Source organism: Callospermophilus lateralis, chromosome 12 (assembly GCF_048772815.1).
Source record: "Callospermophilus lateralis isolate mCalLat2 chromosome 12, mCalLat2.hap1, whole genome shotgun sequence".
NCBI lineage: Eukaryota > Metazoa > Chordata > Mammalia > Rodentia > Sciuridae > Callospermophilus > Callospermophilus lateralis.
The window spans coordinates 85593950-85618497 of NC_135316.1; the positions used below are offsets into that span (position 1 = coordinate 85593950).

General features: G+C 44.7%; 1 protein-coding gene across 1 annotated transcript in view; it reads right to left on the reverse strand.

The window, feature by feature from the left end:
- Window positions 1–24548, reverse strand: part of LOC143411492 (cilia- and flagella-associated protein 337-like) — a 116285-nt gene that overhangs the window by 30260 nt on the left and 61477 nt on the right. Inside the window, exons 4-7 of the mRNA XM_076872255.1 lie at window positions 14456–14524; window positions 12520–12625; window positions 3832–3983; window positions 742–844 (exon numbers count right to left, since the gene is read on the reverse strand). Coding sequence (XP_076728370.1) covers window positions 742–844; window positions 3832–3983; window positions 12520–12625; window positions 14456–14524 — 430 coding nt within the window. The remainder of the gene's footprint in view (window positions 1–741; window positions 845–3831; window positions 3984–12519; window positions 12626–14455; window positions 14525–24548) is intronic.

A 24548-nucleotide genomic window follows, 5' to 3' on the forward strand; every position in this document is an offset into this window, starting at 1 on the left:
GGGAAAAAATAGGCGATCACACACACATACACACATGAGTAAATGTAAATCACACAAGGCCTGGGCATGTAGGAGCTCTACCATCTAGGTTTGGGCAACTATATGTTTGCACTATGATAAGATAGCCAACCCCCCCTTTTCTAAGAACACATCCCATCATTCAATGACACATGGATATATTAGGAGATTCAGAACACTAAAACATCATGCATGGAATTGGAGTGTGCCTGTACCCTCCCATTAGCCCAAGGACATAAGAAGATGAATCACAGGATGTGTGTCTTTTCCTTATTCGATGACTACTGATTGTCCCCATCTCCGGTGGACTCATACTGTGCCACTCATCAAGGATATAGATGGTATGGTCCTTGGGAACCCTCTAGGAGGGGAAGTGGACATAGAAGTCTGTCCCTACCAACCCGGATTGGGTATAGTACGGGGTTGGCTAGTCGTTGTCTTACACCATGGAAGAGAATCTCAATGAAACCATATTACCAGAATGGTCCTTCTGAATAGCTCATGCTACAAGCCACTGGTGAAACTGCAGGCTCCTCCATCTGACTCTCCTAGGAGAATTTCTTGAGGGTACCAGATCATTCGCAGAATAGAGTTAGCCTCTCCTTGTTTATTACAGAGATGGAAAATCCCCAGAACATACTGTTCAGTTCTAAGGGGAAGACATAGAGGTCGGGCCCACACCCACAAATACATTATTCCTAGAAGAGCAGGAGGGGTACTTACAGATGCTTCTGAGCAGCTGACCACATGCCTGAAGGCCGAGTTGTACCCGCAACACACCACGGGTTCTTGATGGGAAAGTGCCAGGTGGGGCTCTGGGGCAGATCTTGCTCATGTAAAAGAGAGAGACAGTGAAAACCTAAGGCCACTTCATGACACAGGTACTCAGGAGGGCACATTAAGAAATGGCTACAAAGTCGCTTTTAGGTCAAAATCACTTAACTGCTTAGAATCCCAATCTTATCTGTAAAGTAAGGATAACGGTACCTACTTTAAAGGGTTGTTTTGAGGATTCAATGAGAAAACATAATGTCATTAGCACAAAATGGCACATATAAAATTGGGAGCAGTAAGCCACAGTAGCTGCTAAACAGGAAAACTGAGGCATGTCTCCTGTTTAGGGCAAGAGAAATGTGATTTTGTGACACTACAGAATGGGATTTTTTTTTTTTCACTAATAACTCAGACCTTTCCCCAAAAAAACACATAAGGGTTATCTCACTTGTAAATCCTTGTGCCCAGAAAACAGCACTTCTTACTCACAAGGGGGAAGAGGCCAGGCAGATCTTGGAGGCCCTGTGGCACAACTCCAAGGGTGCCAGGTGCAAAGGGCACATCTGAACACTCAGAGCCTTGTCCTGTGAGCCACCTTGGGGAGGTCAGAACAAAGAACAGAGAGCCCCCAGGCTTAAGTACCCTGGCCCCTTTGGACGAATTTCTTCTTTTGCAAAATGGAATCCCTCGTGGAAATTTTGTGAGAAATAAATGGGGTAAGAGGATAGAAGAGTCTGGAGGGGCTTGGCACACAGAGAGCACTTATACAGAATGTCTGTGCTGCATGCCATTGTTCTGCCATGTCTCTTTATTGACCCTCTGCTGTGTAGCCCCAAGGCACTGCTGCTGAGCCTTCCATGGATCTGAAGCCCTAGACATCATGCCCCAAAACCTCTTCAAGGAAGACTAGGATTTGGCACAAGGATGTTGAGAACCTCTCCATGAAGGGTCCCTGGGCTTGGGAAGTGAAGGTGGGAAGAGGGAGGTCCACAGGGAGCCCAGGGCAAACAGAAAGTTCTGGGCCTGGTAGAGAGCCCCATTTCCCTTTCCAGCCTTGGGAAGAGAGAGCTACGCTCCCCACTTTACTGATGAGAGCTAAGTAACTCAATCCAGGTCACATAGCTCCTGAGTGACAGCAGGGAACTGGGCTAGGGGGCAGTGGGGCGGGGGGGACATTGTCTGGCTCCTAAGTGCTGGTGCTAGAGATGGAGGCTGTGTTTGCCGTGAATTGGAATTTCAGTGACTCGCTCCAAAAGAAATCAATCAAGCCGGCTGTTTGTTCTACACAGTGCTATCATGTAGAACAAACAGCAGTTTGATTGACTGAAGCTTGCGTTTGGGGCTGGTTGTTTTGGCATCTTGAGTGAAGAGCCTGAGATTGCTTCCGTGCCCAGTGGTAACAATCACTTGGCAGTTGCCCTGCCTAGGCGCTCCTGGTCCATGCAAGCCTGCTTCACCGCCTCAGTGAGCAGATTTGGAAGGCCACAGGCTGGAGACACACATTTTGGCCTTCCGCATGGCGTTCTGATATTGTGCAAAAGGGATCACTTTTCCATAATGTGAATTCTGAACATGTGATTCGATGGCTGAGTCCAGGGAATGGCTTTGAGACTCTATGTTCACAAGTCAAGGAAAAAAAATATTTGTGAGGCCACACATCATGATTTTGGGCTCAGGAAATTCAGTTACCCTGATGAGAGAGATAGGATTTGAAATATGCGAACTACAATATTTACTTGAAAAGCTTTCCTGCATCCTCGTCTGGCATTACACATACGACTGACTTTGGACTCAGGATTGCTGAACACTGAGGGAGAAAGTGCCCATGAGGAATGTTTTGTTGGTGCAGTCAGAGAGGAATAACGGGGGAGTAAGAGTGGGCCACACTAGCTCCAGGAGCTGGCTGTCATAATGTCTGCACTTTGGGGATGCAAAGGGTCTGTCAGCTCTCAAAGCACAGTGCAGGTGCTGCACCCTGCTGTCCCTGCCTGCTGCAGGGTAGAGTTCCTCCCCTGCAGAGCCCGAGAGGAGGGAAGCCACTTATCCCATGCCTGCAAGGCCTTTTAGGGCCCTCTAAGGCAGCCTTCTATGCAGGCCCTGGGGAAGGGAACCGGGAAGTAGGATTCCAGTTGTCTGATTTCTGTTGGTGTTGTCTAAACATAAGGCCCCTCTCCCCTTTGATGTCTCAGAGAACTTCATTGTGTCAGTGGGCGTGGCAGGTGCAGGGAAAAGACCAGGTACCCAAAGACTGGAAGTCTAGTCCCTGCTCTGTTCCTGGCTCCCCTGTGCCCTGGGGAAAAGCCTCTCTAGTTTCCTGCTTGCTCATCTTCAGGGTTGGAGTTAGAGGCAGAACTCCAAACTCATCTCAGCCCAGGAAGGGCAGAAAAAGACACCTGGAGCTGACTCAGTTTCAATGCTAAGTGGACTTCATGAGCCTGGAAGGGCAGGCAGGTAGGCACCTGTCTTTCTTGCCAAGGCAATGTGTCCTGGCAAAGCTGTGCCAAAGAAACCAAGTGCACTCGTTTGCAGAAGAATCATAAAGACTTGAGTCCTGAGGCATTCACACTCCTGGACACCAAGGCCTTGGCCAGGAGAAGCCCACTCAGGGGCTTCTCCATACAGATCCGTCTCATGTGGGCATGTGCTGCCTTGCATGGCCGTCCCACTTTACGGGCCTGGGATATAGGGCACAGCTGAGGCTACAGTCCACAGTACTGGTGAGCTGACCAGCGCCCCCAGGGCTCCCTCTGCTTGGCTGATGCTGCCTTTGGTCTGGATAAGCAGCCCCTGTATAATCAATTTTTGAACAATTTAATACAAAGGTGAGTGGGACAGGCCTAAGAGGTAGATCACAGACTTCTGGATAATATGAGAAGGTGGTGCTGGAGTAATTAAAGGGAAATATTCAAGAGGGCTCACCAAATACTCACTGTGAGCTACAGACCCAGGTCTGGCCTGCAGTGGGGAGGCCCCGTGGAGACCCAACAGAGTGCCAAGAGGGGGCTGACAACAGCTGGCTCTGAGAGAACAGCTTCATACCTCATTCTGAGGTGTAAGAGTGCCACGGTGTCGGCCGCCACGCACAGAGCTCGGGGACCCGGGAGATAGAGGCAGGCTGCCAGCTCCCCCTGAATGCCGCTGGCTTTGGAGGAGGCTGTAAACAAGCAGCTGTGGGTCTCCAGATCCCAGATCTGAGGAGGAAATGGGGACAAGCAATAGAGCTTGAGCCGCCTTCTGTGCTGTGTGCCCAGCTGCTGTCTGCTGGGGGGTCTGGTTTGGTCCCACCAACTCGAAACACCGCCCCAGACCTTCCCACCAAAGGAGAAGTTTTTAAAGGGTTCCCTTGTTCCTTGTTGCTTCTCCAGGAGGCAGAATGTTCCTGATCCATGCTGAAGTGACCTGGGGAGGGGGACTGTGATTTATTCCCCCTACAAGGGATGACCAGTCACATCTCTTCCCATGGACCCAAACTGTCAGAGTGGAGCTGGAATCATGAGTCCAATTTGGCTACACAACTATCTTCATCTCCATTTCTTAATACAGATCCTCAAAACCAGTCACTGGACAGATATTTGGAAGACACAGGGAACAAACTTCAGGGGTGAGACACGGGGTTTCAGAGCCTACCAAATGGCCATGGGGCCTTGGGCAAGTTCCTACCATTTTTTTCCCTCCGTTTCTTCATCTGCAAAACGGGAAAAATAATGATGGCACTTCCCTTATAGAGTTGTTGCAAGAAATTAAAAAAAAAAAATTTAAAAACACGTTTACTGTCAAGGTTTAAACACAGTAATGGTGTAACATGATTAGAATGATAATGTTATCGTCTGTCATTTATTAAGGTGGGTGTGTAAATCATGCTCTTGTATTATCTTAGTGTACTGTGACCTGGCAAGGTCTGCAAGTGCCGTCGGGGCTGAGGAGGAGCAGAGGGGCCAGGCATAAAACTGGGAAGATCATAATTGTCAGGAAGGCAGTGGTGATTCGTCAGCTAACACGCATCTGATGTTATGTCGGCTGCTTTATGTACATTTTCTTATTTACTCTGTTATAGGTTGAATTGTGTCCCTCCCAAATTTATATTTGACTAGAGTCTTATTGGGAAACGGGGTCATTGCAAATAAAATTAGTTGAGACGAGGTCCTGCTGGGCCCCTAAACCAATATGACTGGTGTCTTTGTAAGAAGAGGGAAGTGTAGAGAGGGAGAAAGTCATGTAAAGATGGAGGCAGAGATTGGGGAGATGCATCTCTAAGCCAAAGAACGCCAGAGATTACCAGCAAGCTGCCAAAAGCTAAACAAGAGTCCTGGAACTCTCCACAGCCCCCAGGAGGAACCAACCCTATAGACACCTTCATCTCGGACTTCCAGCCTCCTTCATTGTGAGACCAGACATTTCTCGTGTTTAAGCTACCCGATCTGTGGTACCTTGTCAGTTAACCCATGTTAGGTTTCCATCACTCTCACAGACACCTGAGAAGATCAACTTATAAAGAGAAAATGTGTATCCTGGCTCACAGTTTGGAAGGTTCTCGTCCGTCATAGGTTGGCCTTGCTGTTTTTAGAACTGTGTGAGGCAGCACATCATCACAGGAGTGTGTGGTGGAACAAAAGGGTGGGTCCCACAATCCCCTCCAAGGGCACACCCCTCCAATGACGGAACACCTCCCACGAGGCACCCCTCTAAAAGGTTCCCCCTCATCCTATGGCATTCTGGGAACAAGAATTTAACACATGAACTCTTGCCGGACACTTAGGGTCCAAACTACAGCACAGCTCTAGTAAATCCATGCTCTCATAAGCCAACTCTGGGAGGCAAAGATTATCGGTTGAGTCCTAGTGAAGTTAAAGAACTCTCCCGAGTTTATAGAGCTAATAAATAGCGAAACCAGAAATCACCCACAGGCCCATTGACCTTCAGAGCAGCACAGAGAAACCCAAGGTTGAGAGAGGGTGGGATGTGCTTGGACGGGGCTTCTTCTCTCCATGGAGTTCCAGGAAGCCAGTTAGCTATGATGCAATAAGCCTTTACCTCCTCAACCAGTCTACACTGCTGCATATACACTCTGCGCTTTCTTCCCATTGGTTCTCCCAGCAGTTAGCAAACAGATGATCTGAGTTCCAGCCTGTCTCTTCATCTGTACTTCTAGGCATGGCATAAAAGGGGGGAGCTGTGTCCCCTAGGGGGTCAGCATGGGAGCCACAGTGACAACCAAAATCAAACGATCCCACAGAAAAGGTATCCCCGAGGGCCAGCTCGTTCAAGGGGCATCCTCTCTCCTTTCTGTAATATTGGTTGGTTGGTTGAAGATGCTCATTTTCCTTGATAGGAAGGTAAGACGTGCAGCTGTTATCAGTCACTTAGGTCTCCATGGGAACCCACTTATCCGTTGATTTCTTCTCACCTCATGACATCAGTAGCTGTGGTTTGAATGTTTCTCCCAAAATTTGTGTTCCAAACTTAATCCCTAAATTAGTATGTTAATGGTACTTGGGGGTACGACTTGGGAGGTAATTAGGATTAGGCATGATCATGAGGTTCTTATAAAGCATTAGTGACTTCCTAATGAGAGAAAGAGAGACCCACGTTAGCATGCTTGCTCTGTCTCACCATATGATACCCTCCACCGTGTTGTGCAGCAGGAAGGCCTTTATCAGATGCAAGTGCCATGTTCTTGGGCTTCCTAACCTCACAAGCATGAGCTAGGAAAACCTCTATGCTTCATAAATTATCTAATATCAAGCATTTTATTATGGCAACAGAAAATACACTAACGCATAAATTTTTCGGAAGAAGAGATTTTGATGATGGGAAGGAGCACATAGATAATTCTGGGGCTCAGGAACAGTTATCTCAGGTGGTATGACGCACAAAGTTGCCTGCTAAGGTCCAAGAAGGGAAAAGTAGAGATAAACTCTTCAAACTGAAGTTGAAGTTGACTCACCAAATTGGCATCAAAACCCCAGAGGATAAAAATAGCCACCACAAGTTGGCTATCACTGACTTGCCTGGTGTCTGTCCAGCATCTTCCTGTCCAGAGATTGGCCTCTCTGACTGCAGGCAAGAGACATGGCACTCACCTCTGGCCCATTTGTGTCATTCCGTCTGATTTTCCTGGATGGGCCTGGTAGTAAAACTGGAGTCTGAATGTAAATTTTAGATTATGGGCATCTCTGTTCCTTACCATTTGGAGGGAGAAAAGATTTCTGCAGCAGGAGCCAATGAGGTCAAGGTGTGCCAAGAGCAGAAGTGAGAAGCACAGGCAGAGAATACCATCTCTGCATCCTGCTCCCCAAGAGGCTGTCTGTCCAATAATCGGAGTTCAACAACCATTGAATTCTCCCTTGAAAGCTTAACCTATTTGCATTAGCTGTGTCTCTCAGGCTCAAGAGAGTCTTCCCTGGTAAAGCTACTCTTTGGCGAGTACGATTTCTGCATTGCTTTTCATGAGCATGACTCCCCTACGAGGTGGATCTTCCTCCCATTTTGGAGAAGAATAAACCAATGTTCAAAATTCAGTTTGCTGAGTTCAGAAGGATCCAATAATTCACCCACAGTAACATGGTTTGTGCTAGGTTCGTACTTTAAACTCAAAAGTTGCGTGTCTCCAAAGCTTTCTACCCTCCATCCCCTAAATCCATAGTTCTTTATCCACAGGTGGAGTTATTGCTGGAAGATGATTTCCAGATTAAGGCATTTCCCAGTCTCCCATTCATCCAAGGGAGGTCATGGACTGGGAGAGGTGATGTGTGTCATTTCTGGCTGGGATCTAGAAGAAGGTGTGCCTTCTCTGTTCTTACACCCCTGGCAAGGCGATGAAGAGAGTCCTGAGAACCTAAGTCAGGGCGGGGCCACCAGCTAGAGGGAGCTTGTCCCTTGAGTGGGAGAAAAAGCACCCACTCACCAGGACCACTGACCACAGATTGCTGCGGAAACAAACTTCTGTTGTTTTAACCTGTAGAACATAAGGCATTGATTTATTCCATCCTGCTTATGCTAAGAAGTATACCATGCCAACTTCTTTTTGAGAAATAACTTTCCATCCCAATTCCAGTCAACTCAAAACAGCCCTCCTTGTGAGTTTCAATGTTAGAACTACAGAAAACAACAAGTAAAAAAGAAAATCTGAATCTGTCACTTTACTCTCGTTTACAGAGTGCCAGAAACCAGGAGGAGATTCCTCAAATGTCTTGTGTGTCCCCATGATTTAAAGGAGTAAAATATTTGGGTTGAAAAATCAATTCAAAGAATGAGGACTATCTGATCAGGCATGCTAGAAATCTAGCTGTTTGGCTCTTACTTGATTAGTTTTTATTTGATAGGAATAATATATTCTGAAATAACTTACACACCATATTTCCAAGATAGGATTTCAATATATTTTAAATACACATTGGGAAGTGATTCAATATGCCTGAATCATCACAGGCAAGATGCTAATCTTGTAATCATGAGTTTAGATTGGAAGAAAATGGAGAAGCACTAGGAAAAGAAAATAGGATAGAAGACGTGTCCCCACATACAGAATTATGATTATCTGAGGGCCGTAAGTTTGGGGGAAAATATAAAAAAAGCTCATTAAAAATATGAAGCCTCTCAACTTTGTGACTCTGGATGATGCCTTTGGATTAATTTGATTTTTCAAAATAAATCAAAAGCCAAAGTTCATAAATCTTACCATTTTAATCAAGTTTGCTCAGAAGACTGAATTGAGTTTGGGCCCCGAATGTCGCTGACTATGATCTTGACAGCTGGTTTTATTTAGAATATCTCATCATCATCATGAGATGGATTCCAAGCTCCCTATACAGGAGCCATATTGGACCCCCCCCCCCCAGTGGAAAATCCTAGCACATCACAGGGCCCCAGCACTTGGTCTTTAGAGAGTTTTTTCCTCCTCTGTTGACTCTCATTCCCTTTGTGATCTCAGTTCCGATTCATGGCTTCAAATTCCATCTAAATGCTAATGACTCCCAAATTTATATCTCTGGCCCTGACATCTCCCCTAGACTCAGGATGACTCTATCCAACACATCCACAATTGAGCTCCCGGTCTCCTGTCTCTCTCGCCCACATAATCCCTGTCTTCATTTTTGGCTCAGACCCCAAGCCTTGGTGTTGATCTTGACTCTTGCCCTACTCTTCAAAAAATGGCCTTATTGAGATAGAACTGACATATCACAACACATTGTTAAGGTGTGCTGTTCAGTGGTCTTCAGTGTATTCACAGAGTTGTGCAAGCATCACCACTACCTAATTTTTAAGCATTTTTACTGCTCTCCTCCAAAACCTTACCCATTACCAGTCACCCCTATTCGTATCTCATTCCAGCCTCTGTCAACTAGTAAACTTCTTTCTGTCACTATGTCTTGGCCTCTTCTAGAAATTTCGTATAAATGGAATAAAAATATAGAAGGCTTTTTATGGCTTGCTTTGGCTTAACACAACATCTTCAAGGTCCACCCACGTTGTAACCTTCATATCAGTATTTTTTTTGTTGTTGTTTAACTTGGCCAATGTATAGATTTCCACATTTTGTTTACTCATTCACCAGGTGATGGACATGCATTTTATTTCTTCTTCTTGGCTATTATAAACAATGCTGCTATGAGGATTCAAATACAAATATTGGTGTGAACATGTTTTCAATTCTCAGGGGTATAACCCTGGGACTAGAATTGCTGGTTACATGGTCACTCAATGATTAACATGTGGGAACTGCCAAAATGTTTTTCAAAATAATTCAAAATTCCTACTAGCAACATGTGAGGTTTGAAATTTCTTCTCATTCTTGTCAACATTTGTTATTGTCTATATTTTGATTTTAGCCATCCTCATGGCTAATGAATACTATGGCTAATGAGGTTTAGCATCTCGTCATCTACTTATGTCCAATTTTGAAGAAATGTTCATTCAAATCCTTTGCCCATTTTTAATTGGGTTATTTTTTATATTGCTGAGCATTAAGAGTTCTTTATATCCTAGACACAAGCTCCTCATCAGATATGTGACTCACAATATTTTCCCCATTTTTGTAGGTTGTCTATTCTTTTTATTAATGGTTTGCTTTTTGAAGCACTGATGTTTCTAATTTTGATGAAGTCTAATGTTTTTTCTTTTGTTTCTTGTGCTTTTGGTGTCATATCCAAGAAATCATTCCCGATCCAACATCATGAAGATTTACTCATGTGTTTCACTTGGAGTTTTATGGTTTTGCACTTATAGTCATGTCTATGATCCATTTAAGCTCGTTTTTACATATGGTAAGAGGCAGGAATCCAACTTTATCTTGTTTTTTTGTTGTTTTTTTTTTTAAATGTGGATAACCAGCTGACCCAGCAAATTTACTGAAGAGATTATTCTTTTCTTGCATTCCCATATGAATCTTAGTATTGAACCAATTTCTGGGGAAAAAAAAGGCACCCAAGGTTTTGATTAAAAAATATTACATTGAATATGTTCATTGATTTGCAAAGCATTGCCATCTTAACTAGATTAAATCTTCCCTTCTTTAAAAGCAGAATGCCTTTTCATTTATTTATGTCTTCTTTGTAATTTCTTTCCAAAGTATTTTGTAGATTTGGGAGCATAAATTTTGCATTTTGAATTCTGCATTCATTGAGATATCATATCTTGCCCTTTGATGTGCTGATATGGTTTATTACATTGATTTTCATGTATTGAACAACCTTGGCCTTCCTAGGATAAATTCTACTTGGTCCTATTATAGAAGTATTTTGATATGTTGCTGGATTCAGTTTGCTGGCATTTTGATGAGGACTTTTGCATTCATATTCACCAAAGATACTGGCTTAGAATTTTCTTGGCATGTACTTATCTGAGTCTGGCATCAGGTGATGGACTGGACTCCTAGAATGAATTGGGAAGTCTTCTCCTTTCTCTCTCTTGGAATTTTGTGAAGGATTGGTATGCTCATTCTCCAAAGGGGTTGGCAGAATTCACCAGTTACTATAGCTTGGCTCTTTCTAGAAATGTGCATATTTTATCTAGGTTACCTAATGTATTGACATTGAAATTATTCATAGTTTTTCCTTATGATCCAAAGCCTTACCCAGGCCTGTGCGGCCCTTCAAACCCCCTTCCCTGTGCTACTCCATTTTCACTTCAATCTCATGTCCTAGGTGGCTCCCACCTCCTTTTTTTTTTTTTTTTTTTTTTGGCAAATAAATGTGTGGCTTGTCCCTTCATTTATTTCAGACCTTTCCTTAAATGTGTCCTTGGTGTGTTCATTCCTAAGAAACCCATAGGGAACAGAAACCAAATTTTCCTGCTCTTTGTTTCCCCATTACCTGCCTTCCCCACAGCACTTGTTACCACCTGACATATCAATATTTTATTTTATTTTGATTAGTTTCTGCATGCCTTTCTTCCACCCCAGATTGTAACCTCCATGAAATGGGACACTTGGGCTGTCTCTTTGCTGTGTCTCCTGTACCTGGAAGACTGCTTCATACATGATAGGCACTCAGTAGATTTATTAAATGAATGATTGAATGAATGAGTACTGTTCCTTGTGATCACAGAGTAGGCAAATCTATTGTATTAGCTTACTACAGCCACTATAATATTTCTGCCGGGAGACATGACCAATAAAAATTTATTTTCTCACAGTTATAGGAATTGGAAGTCCAAGATCAAGGTGTGTCTGTAGGATTGAGTTCTTGTGAGGCTTCTGTCTTTGGCGTGCACTTTGGCAAGATGTTTGTCTTATAAGACTATTGCTGTGACCTTATATGGTCACCTCTTGGTCTATGTTTTCCCTAATCCCCCCCTTTTTATAAGGACACCAGTCATCTCAAATTAGGGCACACTGTAACGACCTAATTAATTTTTTAAAGGCCCTGTACCTAAATTTAGTCACATTCTAGGCACTGAGGGTTGGGATTTAAACAGATGAATTATGGAAGGAACCACAATTCAGTCCATGGTACCCATCAATCACTTATGCTACGAGTGGTCAGCAAGCTGGCTTATATATCCACACAAAGCAGTGACATCGGTTTCCTTCCACATTCCACGGATTCACTCCAATTTCCCTCCCTCTGGCCCCAGAACAGCCCGGTAGAGAAGGTAGAAAGATCATGAAAACTTGTCCTATTTACTTAATGAGCAAGTGAAATGATGGGCAGAGAAAATCAGTGAGACTTCTTTTGTATAAAAAAAAAAGAGTACGTTGCAAAAGCTGTACAATAACCAAACTTTAGAGGTCAACGGGACCTTTGGTATAAAGAGAGATGTGCAGGCAAGCAAAATGAAGCAGCAATGTTACCATTCTAAGGCTTAGAGGTGACTTTTTGGAATGGGTCTACTTGCCCTGTGTGTATTAAAAAATAAGAGATAACCATTGTGGCAAGGGGTTGCTGTATTCTTAAGGTTCCTGTTCCATTCCCAGATCCCTTTGTCCATCCTCTAAACACTCAGGGAATACTTGGGACACAGAATATTTGAAGTGCGCAAGCAGGGGCCTAAATTCTGGAAGGTCTACTCACCCCAACACTGAACACCAGGCCTCCCGGAGCCTTCAATTGCCGGCGTATCCTCCCTTGCCAGGGCAGACTCACACATATAAGCACCATGTGAGCGTTTACCCAGGCAGAGGCCCCTCATGCTGTCAAAGAGGGGAAGGTAACCATGAAAAAAAAACCCCACCTCTCTGCTGAATCTGGCTTAGAGGACACATGCAACAAAACACAGAAAGGGAAAGACCTTGACCGTGTTGTCCGTGGACATGGAGAATATTTTGTTATCCTCCGAAGATAAGTGGATGTACATCACCGGAGCCGTGTGGCTTCTCAGCAGACCTGTTGGTTTTCTAGAATGAAAACAGAACAGATGAACACAAAGCAGTTCTGTCTGCTATTTCTAAATAAAAATGCAAAACTAAACTTGGCCCAGATCTGGCAGTTCTATTCAGCCTGGAAGAGGGTTATGTTTCCCTCTGAAATTGCACAAGTACATATCTTGTGTGATAAAAGGACTGAAGCAAATAATACCCAGTGATAGTGACAGGACTCGCGGTGAGAGGAAGCCCTGGGCCTCATTTGTCCCTCTGTTAACAATAACACTATAAAAGGAACCCGAGAGGAACTGTCCAAGGTGGGGTTGGAACGGATTCCGTGGTAGGTAGTGGCTTTCTGAAGGCTGGAGAGAACAGCATTAAAACCTGGGCGGAAGGGCTTTGTAATAGGAGGGATCACAGTGTCCTTGGAGGATCTCAGGGCTGGGTCCCATGAGAGGGTGAGGAGGTGGGGAGAAGAGAGGCAGGACTGGGGTTCAGGAGGGAGAGCCCATGTATTTACATAACCAAGTCAGGAAGCAAATTGTTCTCAATTACCAGACAGATGGGAACCTAAGGTAACAGAAGTAGATGGAAAATGATTTTTCTTTCTTGTTATGTCTCTGACATTGTGCTGAGGGTCTTATGTGGATTATCTCATTTTTTTTGATTTTCATTATTGTTCCAGGAGGTGGGTCCTTTATTGATCACCACTGTAGACGAGGAAATGGCAGCTGTAGCTCTTGGTCAGCGTTGCCTGGCCAGAAAGGGAGGCACCAGTTGAGCCCACGTGCTTAACCGCTGCTTGGCACCAACTTGGGTGCCTCTGCATGACTGAAGGGCACAGGTCACCTGCGGATCCTGAAGATGCTTGGGAGATTGGCTAGGCCAGGAATCCTGGCATGTCCCACGTGACTTGTGCTCATCCCTGAATCTCCACTGCCCAGCCCAGGAGAACCAGCTCCCCAACTCCCAGTCTCCGTCTTCAACTCCTCTCAGTGGGAATGACAAACTGCCTTTGATCCTCTACTCTGACATTACTTGCAAGAAAGTCACTTAATTTCTCTGGGCTCCAGTTTCTTCATTTGTAAATGGGCTTAAAATGAGGATCAGAGAGGCCGTATGTGCTGTATGGTACCCAGTACAGAGTAGGTGCTTAATAAATGGTCTTTTTTGTTGTTATCAAGAAAGTGTTCCTTGAGCACTTGTTCCATAGGGTCTACCATGAAAGGTATGTATCTGATTCTAGAGTGTGATGATCACCACTGAGGGGGAGATGGGAATGTACCTTCAGTGGTCACACTGTTCAGTACCCCGCTACCCAAATTCCAGGCTTCCCAGAACAATTCTCATTTCTTATGTCAATTATACTTGCCTTTCATGTCAATTCTGCTGTGCCTGAGGGGTGCTACCATTAATTCTGTAGAGCCATTAATTCTGACAGGGCTAAACAACAACCTCTGTGGAGAACTGAGTGTACACTTGGGGGCTGAGTAGGGTGCACTAAAAACATCCATTACACATCAAAATCCCTAATAGCTCTCTGTGACCAAGAGGGCGATGGGTTCCTGGTAGGGCAGGCAGCAATGTGATTAAAGGGATCCGCTGAGATGCAGGTGAACGGTAGCTCCACACAGTCTCTCTGTCCTTGTAAGGTATTTACATTTTTAAACGACTTGAAATGAACTCCCCCAGCCCCCCAAAATAATCCCTTTACAGGCTACAGACAGAAGTTTCCCAGATGGTGTGTAAGGGGTATTAATTTTGGTCAGAGGTTCTTAAGTCATTCTAATAGGGAATCCCCAGTCCTGCTTCCAATTATCTTCCTACACCGATGGCCCTCTTGATGGGAGAAAGACAACTTACCCAGGCAGATGAGGATTCCAGACTCGAATTACTTGATCCAGGCCACCTGTCAGCAGTAAGTTCTTTCTCCTGCAGAAGAAGAATGCCTTCACTCCTTTATGGATACGAAAAACCGTTTGATCATATTCTGCTCGCCTCGGGGGCAGAGCAAGGGATGCGTGGCCTTTTCTTGTCTTGACATCTTTCCTAACGTTCCTTATCTCTTTCATCTTTTGCTTGACATTTGTTGTTCCCACTGTGCACCCTGGAAATATTCACAGAAAATCAAAACACAGTTTCTTAATAAGATCAGTCAATTTCCCGACAGGGTTGCTGATCACTAAAGGTCCCTGATTCATTTTCAACAACAACTGGTATTTTCTTCTTCCTCCACCTCCAGGTGTTAACTACAGATAGTCTAAAGAAGAAAAGCGGTGTGTGTGAGAAGAGTAAGATTTCCCCCCCACCTTTTCTAAACAGAGACAAGAAGAGTCACCTGGGAACAGAGGTAGCATGAAGGCCGTCCTATCTGGAGGAAACCCAGCACCAACAAGGATCTTATTTGATCTGAACACAGACTCACTGATTCAAACACATTTAGCTCTGTCTTAGGGGTGAGAAAACGTATATGGAGAAGTTAGGAGACTTGTCACGGAGGGAATGGAACAAGCATCAAATTCAGCACTGACTCTGACATTGGGACTCATCCAGTTGACCTACCAGTCCCATAATCAACCAGAAAATTTTGTCCTACAATCGACAGATATTTTCAGCCAAATATTCATCGGTTTATGAATCTACTGAACAATAGAATCATAATGGTCACATCATTTAGAAGCAATTAGTGGTCCTCTCGTAGGTTTCAGACATGGGTTTCACCAGAAAATCAATGAAAGAAATCCTTGATACGTTCACCAGAGCCTCTCCCATCCCTACCGCCTGGCTTATCCTGATCACCAACCTCAACCATGTCCAAGGGACCTTGGAGGAAGGACAAAGAATCACCTTCAGCTTCCACTTCCTATCCTCCAAGTAAGAACTTTCTTTTGTAGCTCATGACCTCATCTATGAGTTGAAGAATAGTTTTGTTTGAGATCTTTGCCTGTTACCCCAAGTTATGAGTCCAACTATTTTCCCAGAATTAGAGAGAGGAATTTGCAATTCAAATAAGTTCCACTAAAGGCCAGTGCATGCTTCATCTGCAAGATCATGTGGTGCTCTATTCACTAGACCTTTGTCCTGCAGAACTCTTAACATGGGCCTTATAATTTTGGGGGGCTGTGAATGTAGCACGTGCAAGGCTCTGGGTTTGATCCTCAGGACCACATACACAAACACACACACACACACACACACACACAAATTAACAACAAAAAAGACCTTATAACCTTTCAAGAGAAGTGGGAAATCTTAATTTTTCTTGGAAATTTCCACGATTTAGAATGTCAGTATCAGTTTCCAAACAGTTTTAAATAGTCTGCTTGTTGATGGCTCCCTTAGCCCACTTATTATGGTTTGGGGGCGTGAGGTTTCCCCCAAGCTCAAGTGTGAGACAATGCAGGAAGGTTTCGAGGAGAGATGATTGGGTTATGAGAGTCCCAATCAGTGCATTAGTTTGCTGATAGGGATTAACTGGGTGGTGGCTGAAGGCGGTTGGGGTGTGGCTGGAGGAGCTTATACTTCATATCTGGCCAGGGAAGTCTCTCTCTCTGCTTCCTGATCATCATGTGAGTTGCTTCTCTCTGCCACACTCTTCCGCCATGTTGTTCCGCCTCCCCTTGAGCCCCGAGGAATGCGGCTGGCTGTTTATGGACTGAGTCCTCTGAAACCGTGAGCCCCCAAATAAACTGATCCTCCTCTAATTGTTCTTGTCAGGTTTTTAAGTCACAGCAGCAAAAAAAGCCGACTACAACACCACCGCTGCCTCTGGGGACCCCTGTTTTAGGGGCACGTCCTGCAGTGGAGTTCAGAGACACGTCCAGGCAGCGGGAGGGGCACTCATCATCTGTGGACTTCTCCTGAGCTCTGTCCTCTTGAGTGGCCCAAAGCCCTGGTGTTGAGAGTGGCTGCCCTCCATTGAAGGAGTACCACTAGAGAACATGGAATCATTTTCCCAATGACGAGATACATAATCTCCTCGTTATTTGAAGCTGTAATCTGAGTTCTGGGCCACTTCTGGACAATCCGTGGACAGTGAACTGAGGTGACAACCCTGCCCTGCATGTGTCTTTCCATAGTGGTGTAGAGAGGCTGGCTTGTCACTCTGGCTCTGTCCTTCCCTTCCTCCTTGAACATGCAGCAGGAAGGTAGATAGCCTTGAACATGCAGTAGGAAGGTAGATAGCCTTGAACATGCAGTAGGAAGGTAGATAGCCTTGAACATGCAGTAGGAAGGTAGATAGCCTTGAACATGCAGTAGGAAGGTAGATAGCCTTGAACATGCAGTAGGAAGGTAGATAGCCTTGAACATGCAGTAGGAAGGTAGATAGCCTTGAACATGCAGTAGGAAGGTAGATAGCCTTGAACATGCAGTAGGAAGGTAGATAGCCTTGAACATGCAGTAGGAAGGTAGATAGCCTTGAACATGCAGTAGGAAGGTAGATAGCCTTGAACATGCAGTAGGAAGGTAGATAGCCTTGAACTGGCAACTCTTCAGCCACCAGGTGAAGGGGAGAGATGAAATTTGGTGAGTGCAGATATTTATAGGAGATGATAGAATGAGCTAAAGAATCTGGGTGAGCACTTTAAGGTCAAAGAGATGCAGCAAACCTGCCTCAAACAGCAGTTTGACACATTCATCCTTCGTGTTGTGAACAGAGATCTGAAACTTCTAAGCAGGTGTGTCACTTTATTTTTATTTTAGTTTTTTTTTTTTTTCAAGTAAAGGGGAGAGCAGCCGGTTCATTTGCATGATCGCTAGCAGTTCTTTTCCAACAGAGCCAGACAGAGATACACGTTTTAAGTGGTTGTCATGGAAACCAGGGTGCATAGCTCTTCTCCAAGGTCTGAAAGAAGGATGATGAAAAGTTTAAGTAATCTCCATGGAAACCTGGAGCTGATTCCAGGCGGGTTCAGATCCCAGCACACTAACTGGCAGGTAAGTCTTCAGGCATTGAGGTCGTGGTGGAAGTTTGATTCAGACTATCCACTATGGCTTTTGCCATCAGAGCTGGTCCGGAGGCCACCTCCACAGTTGTGGGCTCAGAGCGTCCCCCAGAGCTTGGCAGCTGGGTGTGTGTGTGCCCTGAAGCTCAGGATTTCACTCTTCCTGATTCAACCTGGATTCAGTGGCCAGGCTTGCCCACCTTTACCTGATGCTTTTCTCTACCAATTTCTCAGTATGGCAAGAGCTCATGGATTTGGAGTCACGAAATTGAGTCATTTTCTTATTTGCAGGAGGCAAGACACTCAAGGTCCAGCTGGGGTTTCTGTGGCCTTGACCAAGATGCATCCTCTTTGCATATTCATTAATAGCAAAAATGAAGCCAGAGATATCTCTCTTAAATAAAGTAAGGCAAAGTCAAGCACTTCCTAACTGCAGAGCTCTTTAGGCAATCGTTGGTTTTTGTATGATGGCTTTCCTCCTTGGCCAAGGTAAGTCTTCTTGGGAATAAGTGGCTGACTGTGAGTCAAGTTTTGAAGTCCAGAAGTATGTCAAGGTGGATCTCCAAGGTGCTGTGAGGAGCTCTTGCCCAAAGTGGAGATAAGAACTATTCAAGGGGAGTCTCAGGGATGGGGGAAATTCCCTCCTTGTTTCCTAAGTAATGATTCTCTGGAAGCCACTTTGGGGTGGGGGTTGGTGCTAGGGCCCACAGTGGGCACACACCCTGACCACAGCAGTCATGTGGCCATGGAGAACCGAGGAGACATGCCGGAGGCAAGGGAGTGGGGAGCTATAAGGAGAAAGGCACAGGAGGAAAACATCGAACACACTTGTTCCTGCCATCCTACTGTATCGTCCTCTGGTTCTCCTGGAATGGACACTACAGAGCACTCTTGGGAGAGAGGTCAATGTGAGTCTGAATTCTGACTTCACAAATACATTCATTCAATAAATATTTATCGAGCACCTAGTAGGTGCCATGCACTCTTCTAAGCCCTTGTGGCACAACAGTGAACACAGCACTCACGAATCCCTGCCTCTAGGGGAAGACAGACCATGAAAACCAAACACAATGGGTGAATTATAGAGTCTGTCTGAATTATAGAGCCTGATTAGATGTACAGATTTAAATCAGGGCAGAACAAGGCAAGGAAGATGGGGTATGCCAGGAGCAAGGGGTGGACTTTTCCAGAATATAATAAATCAGGCAGGGTAAGCTTCAAGAAGGAGGGATATTTGAGAAAAGACTTGAAAAAGGTGTAGGAGTAAGATATGTGGACATTTGTGGAGAACCTTCCAGGTAGAGGGGAGCATTCATGAAGGTTGGTGGGATTAGAGGGGGAGGGGATGGGAAAGAGGATGAGGCCAGAGTGGTAAGGTATGGGGTAAAGTAAGGGTTGGGGACCAGGAGACTTTGGCCTTTACTGAGTGAGATAGGAGCCTATAGCAGGATCTGCAGAGGTTTGACTCCTAATTTTATGAGGTCTCTCTTGCTGATGTGCAGAAAATAGATGGAATCAAGGAGACCATCTAGGAGACTCTCACGGTAATGCAGGAAAGAAAAGATAGTGATTCCTACTGAGTGGTAGAAATGGGGCTGGTGAGAAGTGGCCCGATGTGAGGTGTACTATGGACACAGAGCCAGTAGGTTGGAGTTGGGTTTTGAAAGGAGTCATGATTTTGTCCTGAGCAACTGGAAAGATGGACTTAGTATCCACTGAGATGGGGAAGATGGTGGAATAGGTGTGCGGAAAAGATCTGGATTCAGGTTTGGACTTAATTTTGATCTCCATTATCTATCCTAGTGAAGATGTCCATTAGTGAGCCAGGGAAGCTGGAAACACCAGAAAGAACTGGGAAAGAAATAAAAATTTGGGAGTGGACAGCGTACAGTGGAAATGGAAGGGATCACCAAGGGAATGACGCAGACGTGAAGGAGATGACCAAGAACTAAACTCTTGGGGCTCCAACATTAAGTCAGACAGATGTGGAGGAATAAGCAAGAGAGGAAGGATTGGGATTTTGAAGCCAAGTGAGAGAAGTTCATTCAGGAAGCCAGAGTGGTCAGTTACTATAAATGTAGAAAGAGAAAATGAGATGAATATTGGTCAGTGGAATCGGCAACATGACAGGCATTGTGGACTCTTATACGAGTGGTTTAGGCACTGTCTTGGGGACCAAGGCCAGGTTGGAGTTCTTAGAGAGAATGAGAGGGAAAGAATTGGAAAAGCAAGTACAGGTAACTTTCCTCGGAAGTTTCATTCCAGAGGCTCTCTGAACTTTCACATTCTCATCTTACTGTTATGATTGGCACGTTATAAATATCAAAAAAAATCATTAGATTGATATAGATGTGGGGGCTGATTCTTTGATTATATGGATATCTAGCTATTAAGAGAGATTTAATTGGTGAAATCATAGTGGTTTAGAGCTATAAGCAATTCTAGAGGCTTCCTTTTCTGTGATGTGAGGAAGGATGGACAGGAGTCTTAGCATAATGAGGCCTCTGAATCTGAGCTGGAAGGATCCATAGAACTTGTACCCAACTTTCTTGTTGTATTAGTATGTTTTCTGTTGCTATAACAAAACACCTGAAGCTGGGTACTCAGCAAGTAAAGAGGTTTATTTAGTTTACAATATTGGAGGCTGAAAACCCAAGATTGGGTAGTCTGTCTGCACAACCTCTGATGAGGGATCTGTTGGGCTGCATTACAACACAGCAGGTAACATCATGGAGGAAGCACATGTGAGAGAGATCGCATGGAGAGACAGGAAGCCAGAGAATGGGGAAGGGCCAAGCTTGCTCTTTTTATAAGAACCCACTCTCTCGGAACTAACCAGGGTCTCACAAGAGCTACATTATTTCCTTGCAAGGATTAGTGCCCTCAATAGCCTAACCAGTTTCACCAGGCACCACCTCAAAGGTTCCGTGATCTCTTAGTACTGTGACGTTGGGGCCAAGCCTCTCCCATGTGAACTTTTGGGGCAGAAATTCAAATAATATTTAAACTGTGGCACATATTGAACTGGAGGGGAAATGGAGGCCCCATATCACAGTTTTGTTAGTAGCTGAACCACAGTCAAAACTCACTGTTCCTTGTTCTAGAGTCATTGCTTTTGATCTGCTCAAATATTGAATTTTGAGCTATTTCAATCTCCAAAGGCTATTTCGGTTTCTTAGAATTCATATTCATTATTGTTCTAGAAAGCCAAATTTCCTAGTTCCAAGAAAGTCTAATGGAAGTTCCCAAGAAACTGAAGCACTGTACATCTTTTTTCCTAATACTTTGGTGATTTAAATGTCAGTGTATCAGAAATTTATAAAGGAAGCTTTCCTTGAAAGATAATGTGAGCTCTTGGGCTATGAAAGGGCCTCGGGGAAGATTCCTAGCAAGAAAGAAGCAAGATGGTATTTCATACTAGGCTGAGACCTTGGCACAAGTCTTTATTGATTTTCCAGGATGTTCAGTGGCAAATGGAATTAGATTTTTCAAGGATAAAAGAAGGGGGAAACTAGAATTTCAGTCTTCCCAAAGGCTCAGAAATGTTCAGGCACAGTGAGGCTAGAAGACATCAAAAAAGGAGAAGCTTACATTGTTCCGTGGGTGGCTGACTTCTGAGTTGCTGTAAAGTGTGTTAAATGTTTTATGCATCCCCAATGCACCGCTGGTGAGCTCCAACCAAGCTCTTAACTAAAGTCCAGAGGTGAGCTTGGGAGGAGGGAGAGATGTTAGTTAGCATGTGTCACTTAACAGCAGGGACATGTTCTAAGAGATGCTTCCTCAGGCATTTCATTATTGGGTGAACACCATAGAGTGTGTAGGTCACTCACAGGACTTCTTATATGATCAAGAAATGATAGGCAAACACAGGTGCATAAGACTGTTCCCAAGAAAACCCAGCATACCGTTCACAGTCAATTTTTCTTATAAGTGCAAGGAGTACCTTCTAAAATAATAAGACAGAGTATAGTGTACATACATGAAATCAGTAACACAGCATTTACTCTCATTATCAAATATTCTGTACTGGACACAATTGCATGTTCTGCACTTTTATGCGGCTGGACGTGAAGTAGGTTTTGTTTACACTGGTATTGCCGCCTGAGTACCGTATTGCACTATGACATCATGACAACTATCATGCCACTAGGCAACAGGAATTTTTGAGTTCTATCATAATCTCCAAAGACCACTATTGTGTATGCAGCCTGTTCTTGACTGGAATCTTGTACTGTGGCACGTGGCCGCCTACAACTCTGTCACTTCTTGATTATCCCTCTGCCCCATCAGGTGGGCCTATCCGAGCAGCAGACAGGAGAATCTGCTGTCTCTGACTCTGACTCGGGGTATTTGGGTATTCAGGGAATCCATGCAGAGATCCTGGGCAGATTCTACTGGCAACAAACTTCTCGATGCCCTGGGAATAAATGATCCCATTATTTTCACCCCCTCAGGTTACAGCCTTATTCTGCCCCAAGGTGAGAAGCTGTCCCAGAACAGGTCCCAGGATGTGAAGGGCTTTACAAACCCTATTGTAGGGAATGGCGGTGGTACATTGGCTTTGGAATCAGGAAAACCAGAGCCCAGGCCCTTTGGGACTCTTGTACCTCAGTGACCTGGTGAGCAAGCTTACCTAAGCTTATGTGTCCTCATCTATAAAATATGTTTACACAGAATTCACCCCTTCCCTGACCCCTGTGAAGATCAAATAGAATCATGCATGTGATCGGCTCGTGATCTTTGCTGCAAAATAAAGTCACATCTAAAAATACAGATGCCTGGGCAGTCTCTCTTTTTGAAAAGAGGTTTTTACTTTTAGCTGCATATTGGAATCACCTGCAGAAATTTTTAAAAGCTGCAATGCCCAGGCTTCATCTCACACCTATTAAATCAGAATCTCCAAGGGTAAAACCCAAGGTAAGCAGATTTTACAAAGTCTCCCAGGTGATTCCAATGGGTACCCCAAACTGAGAACCACTGGCAAATATCCAATATGAAAATTAGTGTGAATGAGTAAGGGCCAAACACATGTAAGTTATCATCATCAGTGTCAAGTTGAACATTAAATATGATGATGGTGACGCTAAATAATTGGAAGGGGCTTTCCAACATAATCTCAAGGCCTTCACCGAATAATTATGAAGTTTAATGAAGTAAATATGAAGAATTAAGAAGGTCTTCAAGGGGTGGGTTATTAACAAATGTTAGTACGTCATTGTGGGGAAAGAATGTTTCTTGGGCTTTGAGGAGCACACAATTCACTGTTCTGTTCTCTGTTCCCAGGATTCCCCAATAAGGAGCTGCTTTGTTTTCCTGCTCTTCCTGTGTTGCCTGAGCCCCCCCCCCCCCCCCGATTCTCCTTCCTGCTTCTGTCAGTTTGAGTTGAACTTCTTTCAGTGTAGTAAAAAAAGACCTCTGACCAATCGCCTGGTCATTCTGTGCTTTAGCCAACTCATCTCTAAGATGGGGCAGGCAGCGAGGTGCAAACCATAAGGTTGTGACAGTGGTTAAACAGGGCCATACATGTAAGGCACTTAAGGCAGAGCCTTAGTGACCTTAGGGAAGTATTCCATTTGGGAGGCTCCAGGGCAGGCAGAAGACTGCATCTACTGCAGACCATGAGCTGATACCCTGGGCCTCGTCCATCATAAAGGGAGTGGATTCCTGGTTCAAATTTGGGTCAGTCAGCCAGGTGTGGTGGCACATGCCTGTAATCCCAGTGACTTAGGAGGCTGAGGCAGGAGGATCCCAAGTTCAAAGCCAGCCTCAGCAAAAGCAAAGCACTAAGCAACTCATTGAGACACTGTCTCTAGATTAAAATACAAAATAGGGCTTGGATGTGGCTCAGTGGTTGAGTGCTCCTGAATTCAATCCCCAGTATGCACCCCCCCAAAAAAAAATTTTGGGTCAGCCAGACCTCTCCAAGTCCATCCAATGTTGGATGTATGTCTTCAGTCTAGTCCACACAAAATAACTCCCCCATAAATAGCACAGACACCCCTACACCATAAACCCAAGATCAGCTTGGTCAAATTCATGCCCAGACTTGCTGTTTATTAGGGACTATGGTTTGAATGTGTTTCCCCAAAGTTCATGTGTTAGAAACATACTTCCCTGGGCAGCAATATTGGGAGGTGGGGCCTAAAGGGAGGTGTGTAGGTCATGAGGGCTCCACCCACAGGTATGGGTTAGTTTTCAAGGGAACGATTGTTACAAAATTGAACGCTTCCAAATGTACTCACTTGTCTGTTCACATTTCCATTGTGAGATCATGCTGTGTGAGCGCCTTCTTCAGATGCTGACACCATGTCCTTGGACTCTCCAGCCCCCAGAATCATAACCCAGATAAAACTCTTTTCTTTATAAGTCACCCTAGTCTGTGGTATCCAGTTACAACAGCAAATGACTAAGATACTGGGGTTATCCCCTAAGATTGAGAGATGTACTGGGAGATGGGTATTCCCTTGGCCTTTCTTGGATTTCACTTGATCTGTGTCCAGCTTCTAGAAACTACACATGCTGGATCTTCCTACCTTTAGAATTCCTTAAAAGTCCCCAATCCTACAAATGCCCCACTTCAACAGTTTCCTACGGATATCATTATATATTCAATACCATGTAGCACATTAGAGGTGCTCACACAGTGGAGCCTGGCATTGCTTGGAGTGGATTTTGCTTATTTCAACTCAACACATATTGACGGAGCTCTTGGTGTATGCAAATTCAGTGCCAGGCATGCCATCCCTCACTGCCTCTCTCCAGCAGCCCCAGGGCATGAGGCTCATGAAATTAAAAACACACTCCGCTGTGGAGGAGGCCTAATGTTTGAATGGCTCAGGAGTTACTAGCAGAGTGCCGGATGCCCACAGCAATACAGAAAAGAAAAGGTGGGAGGCCTCCAGAGATTCGCCACCCAGAGAGAGAACAACTGCAATCATGATAGGAGCGTCCGTAGTACCTATTACCAGAGCTGTGGGCTCGTGGTTGGAGCTGGAAATGACAGCTTTCAG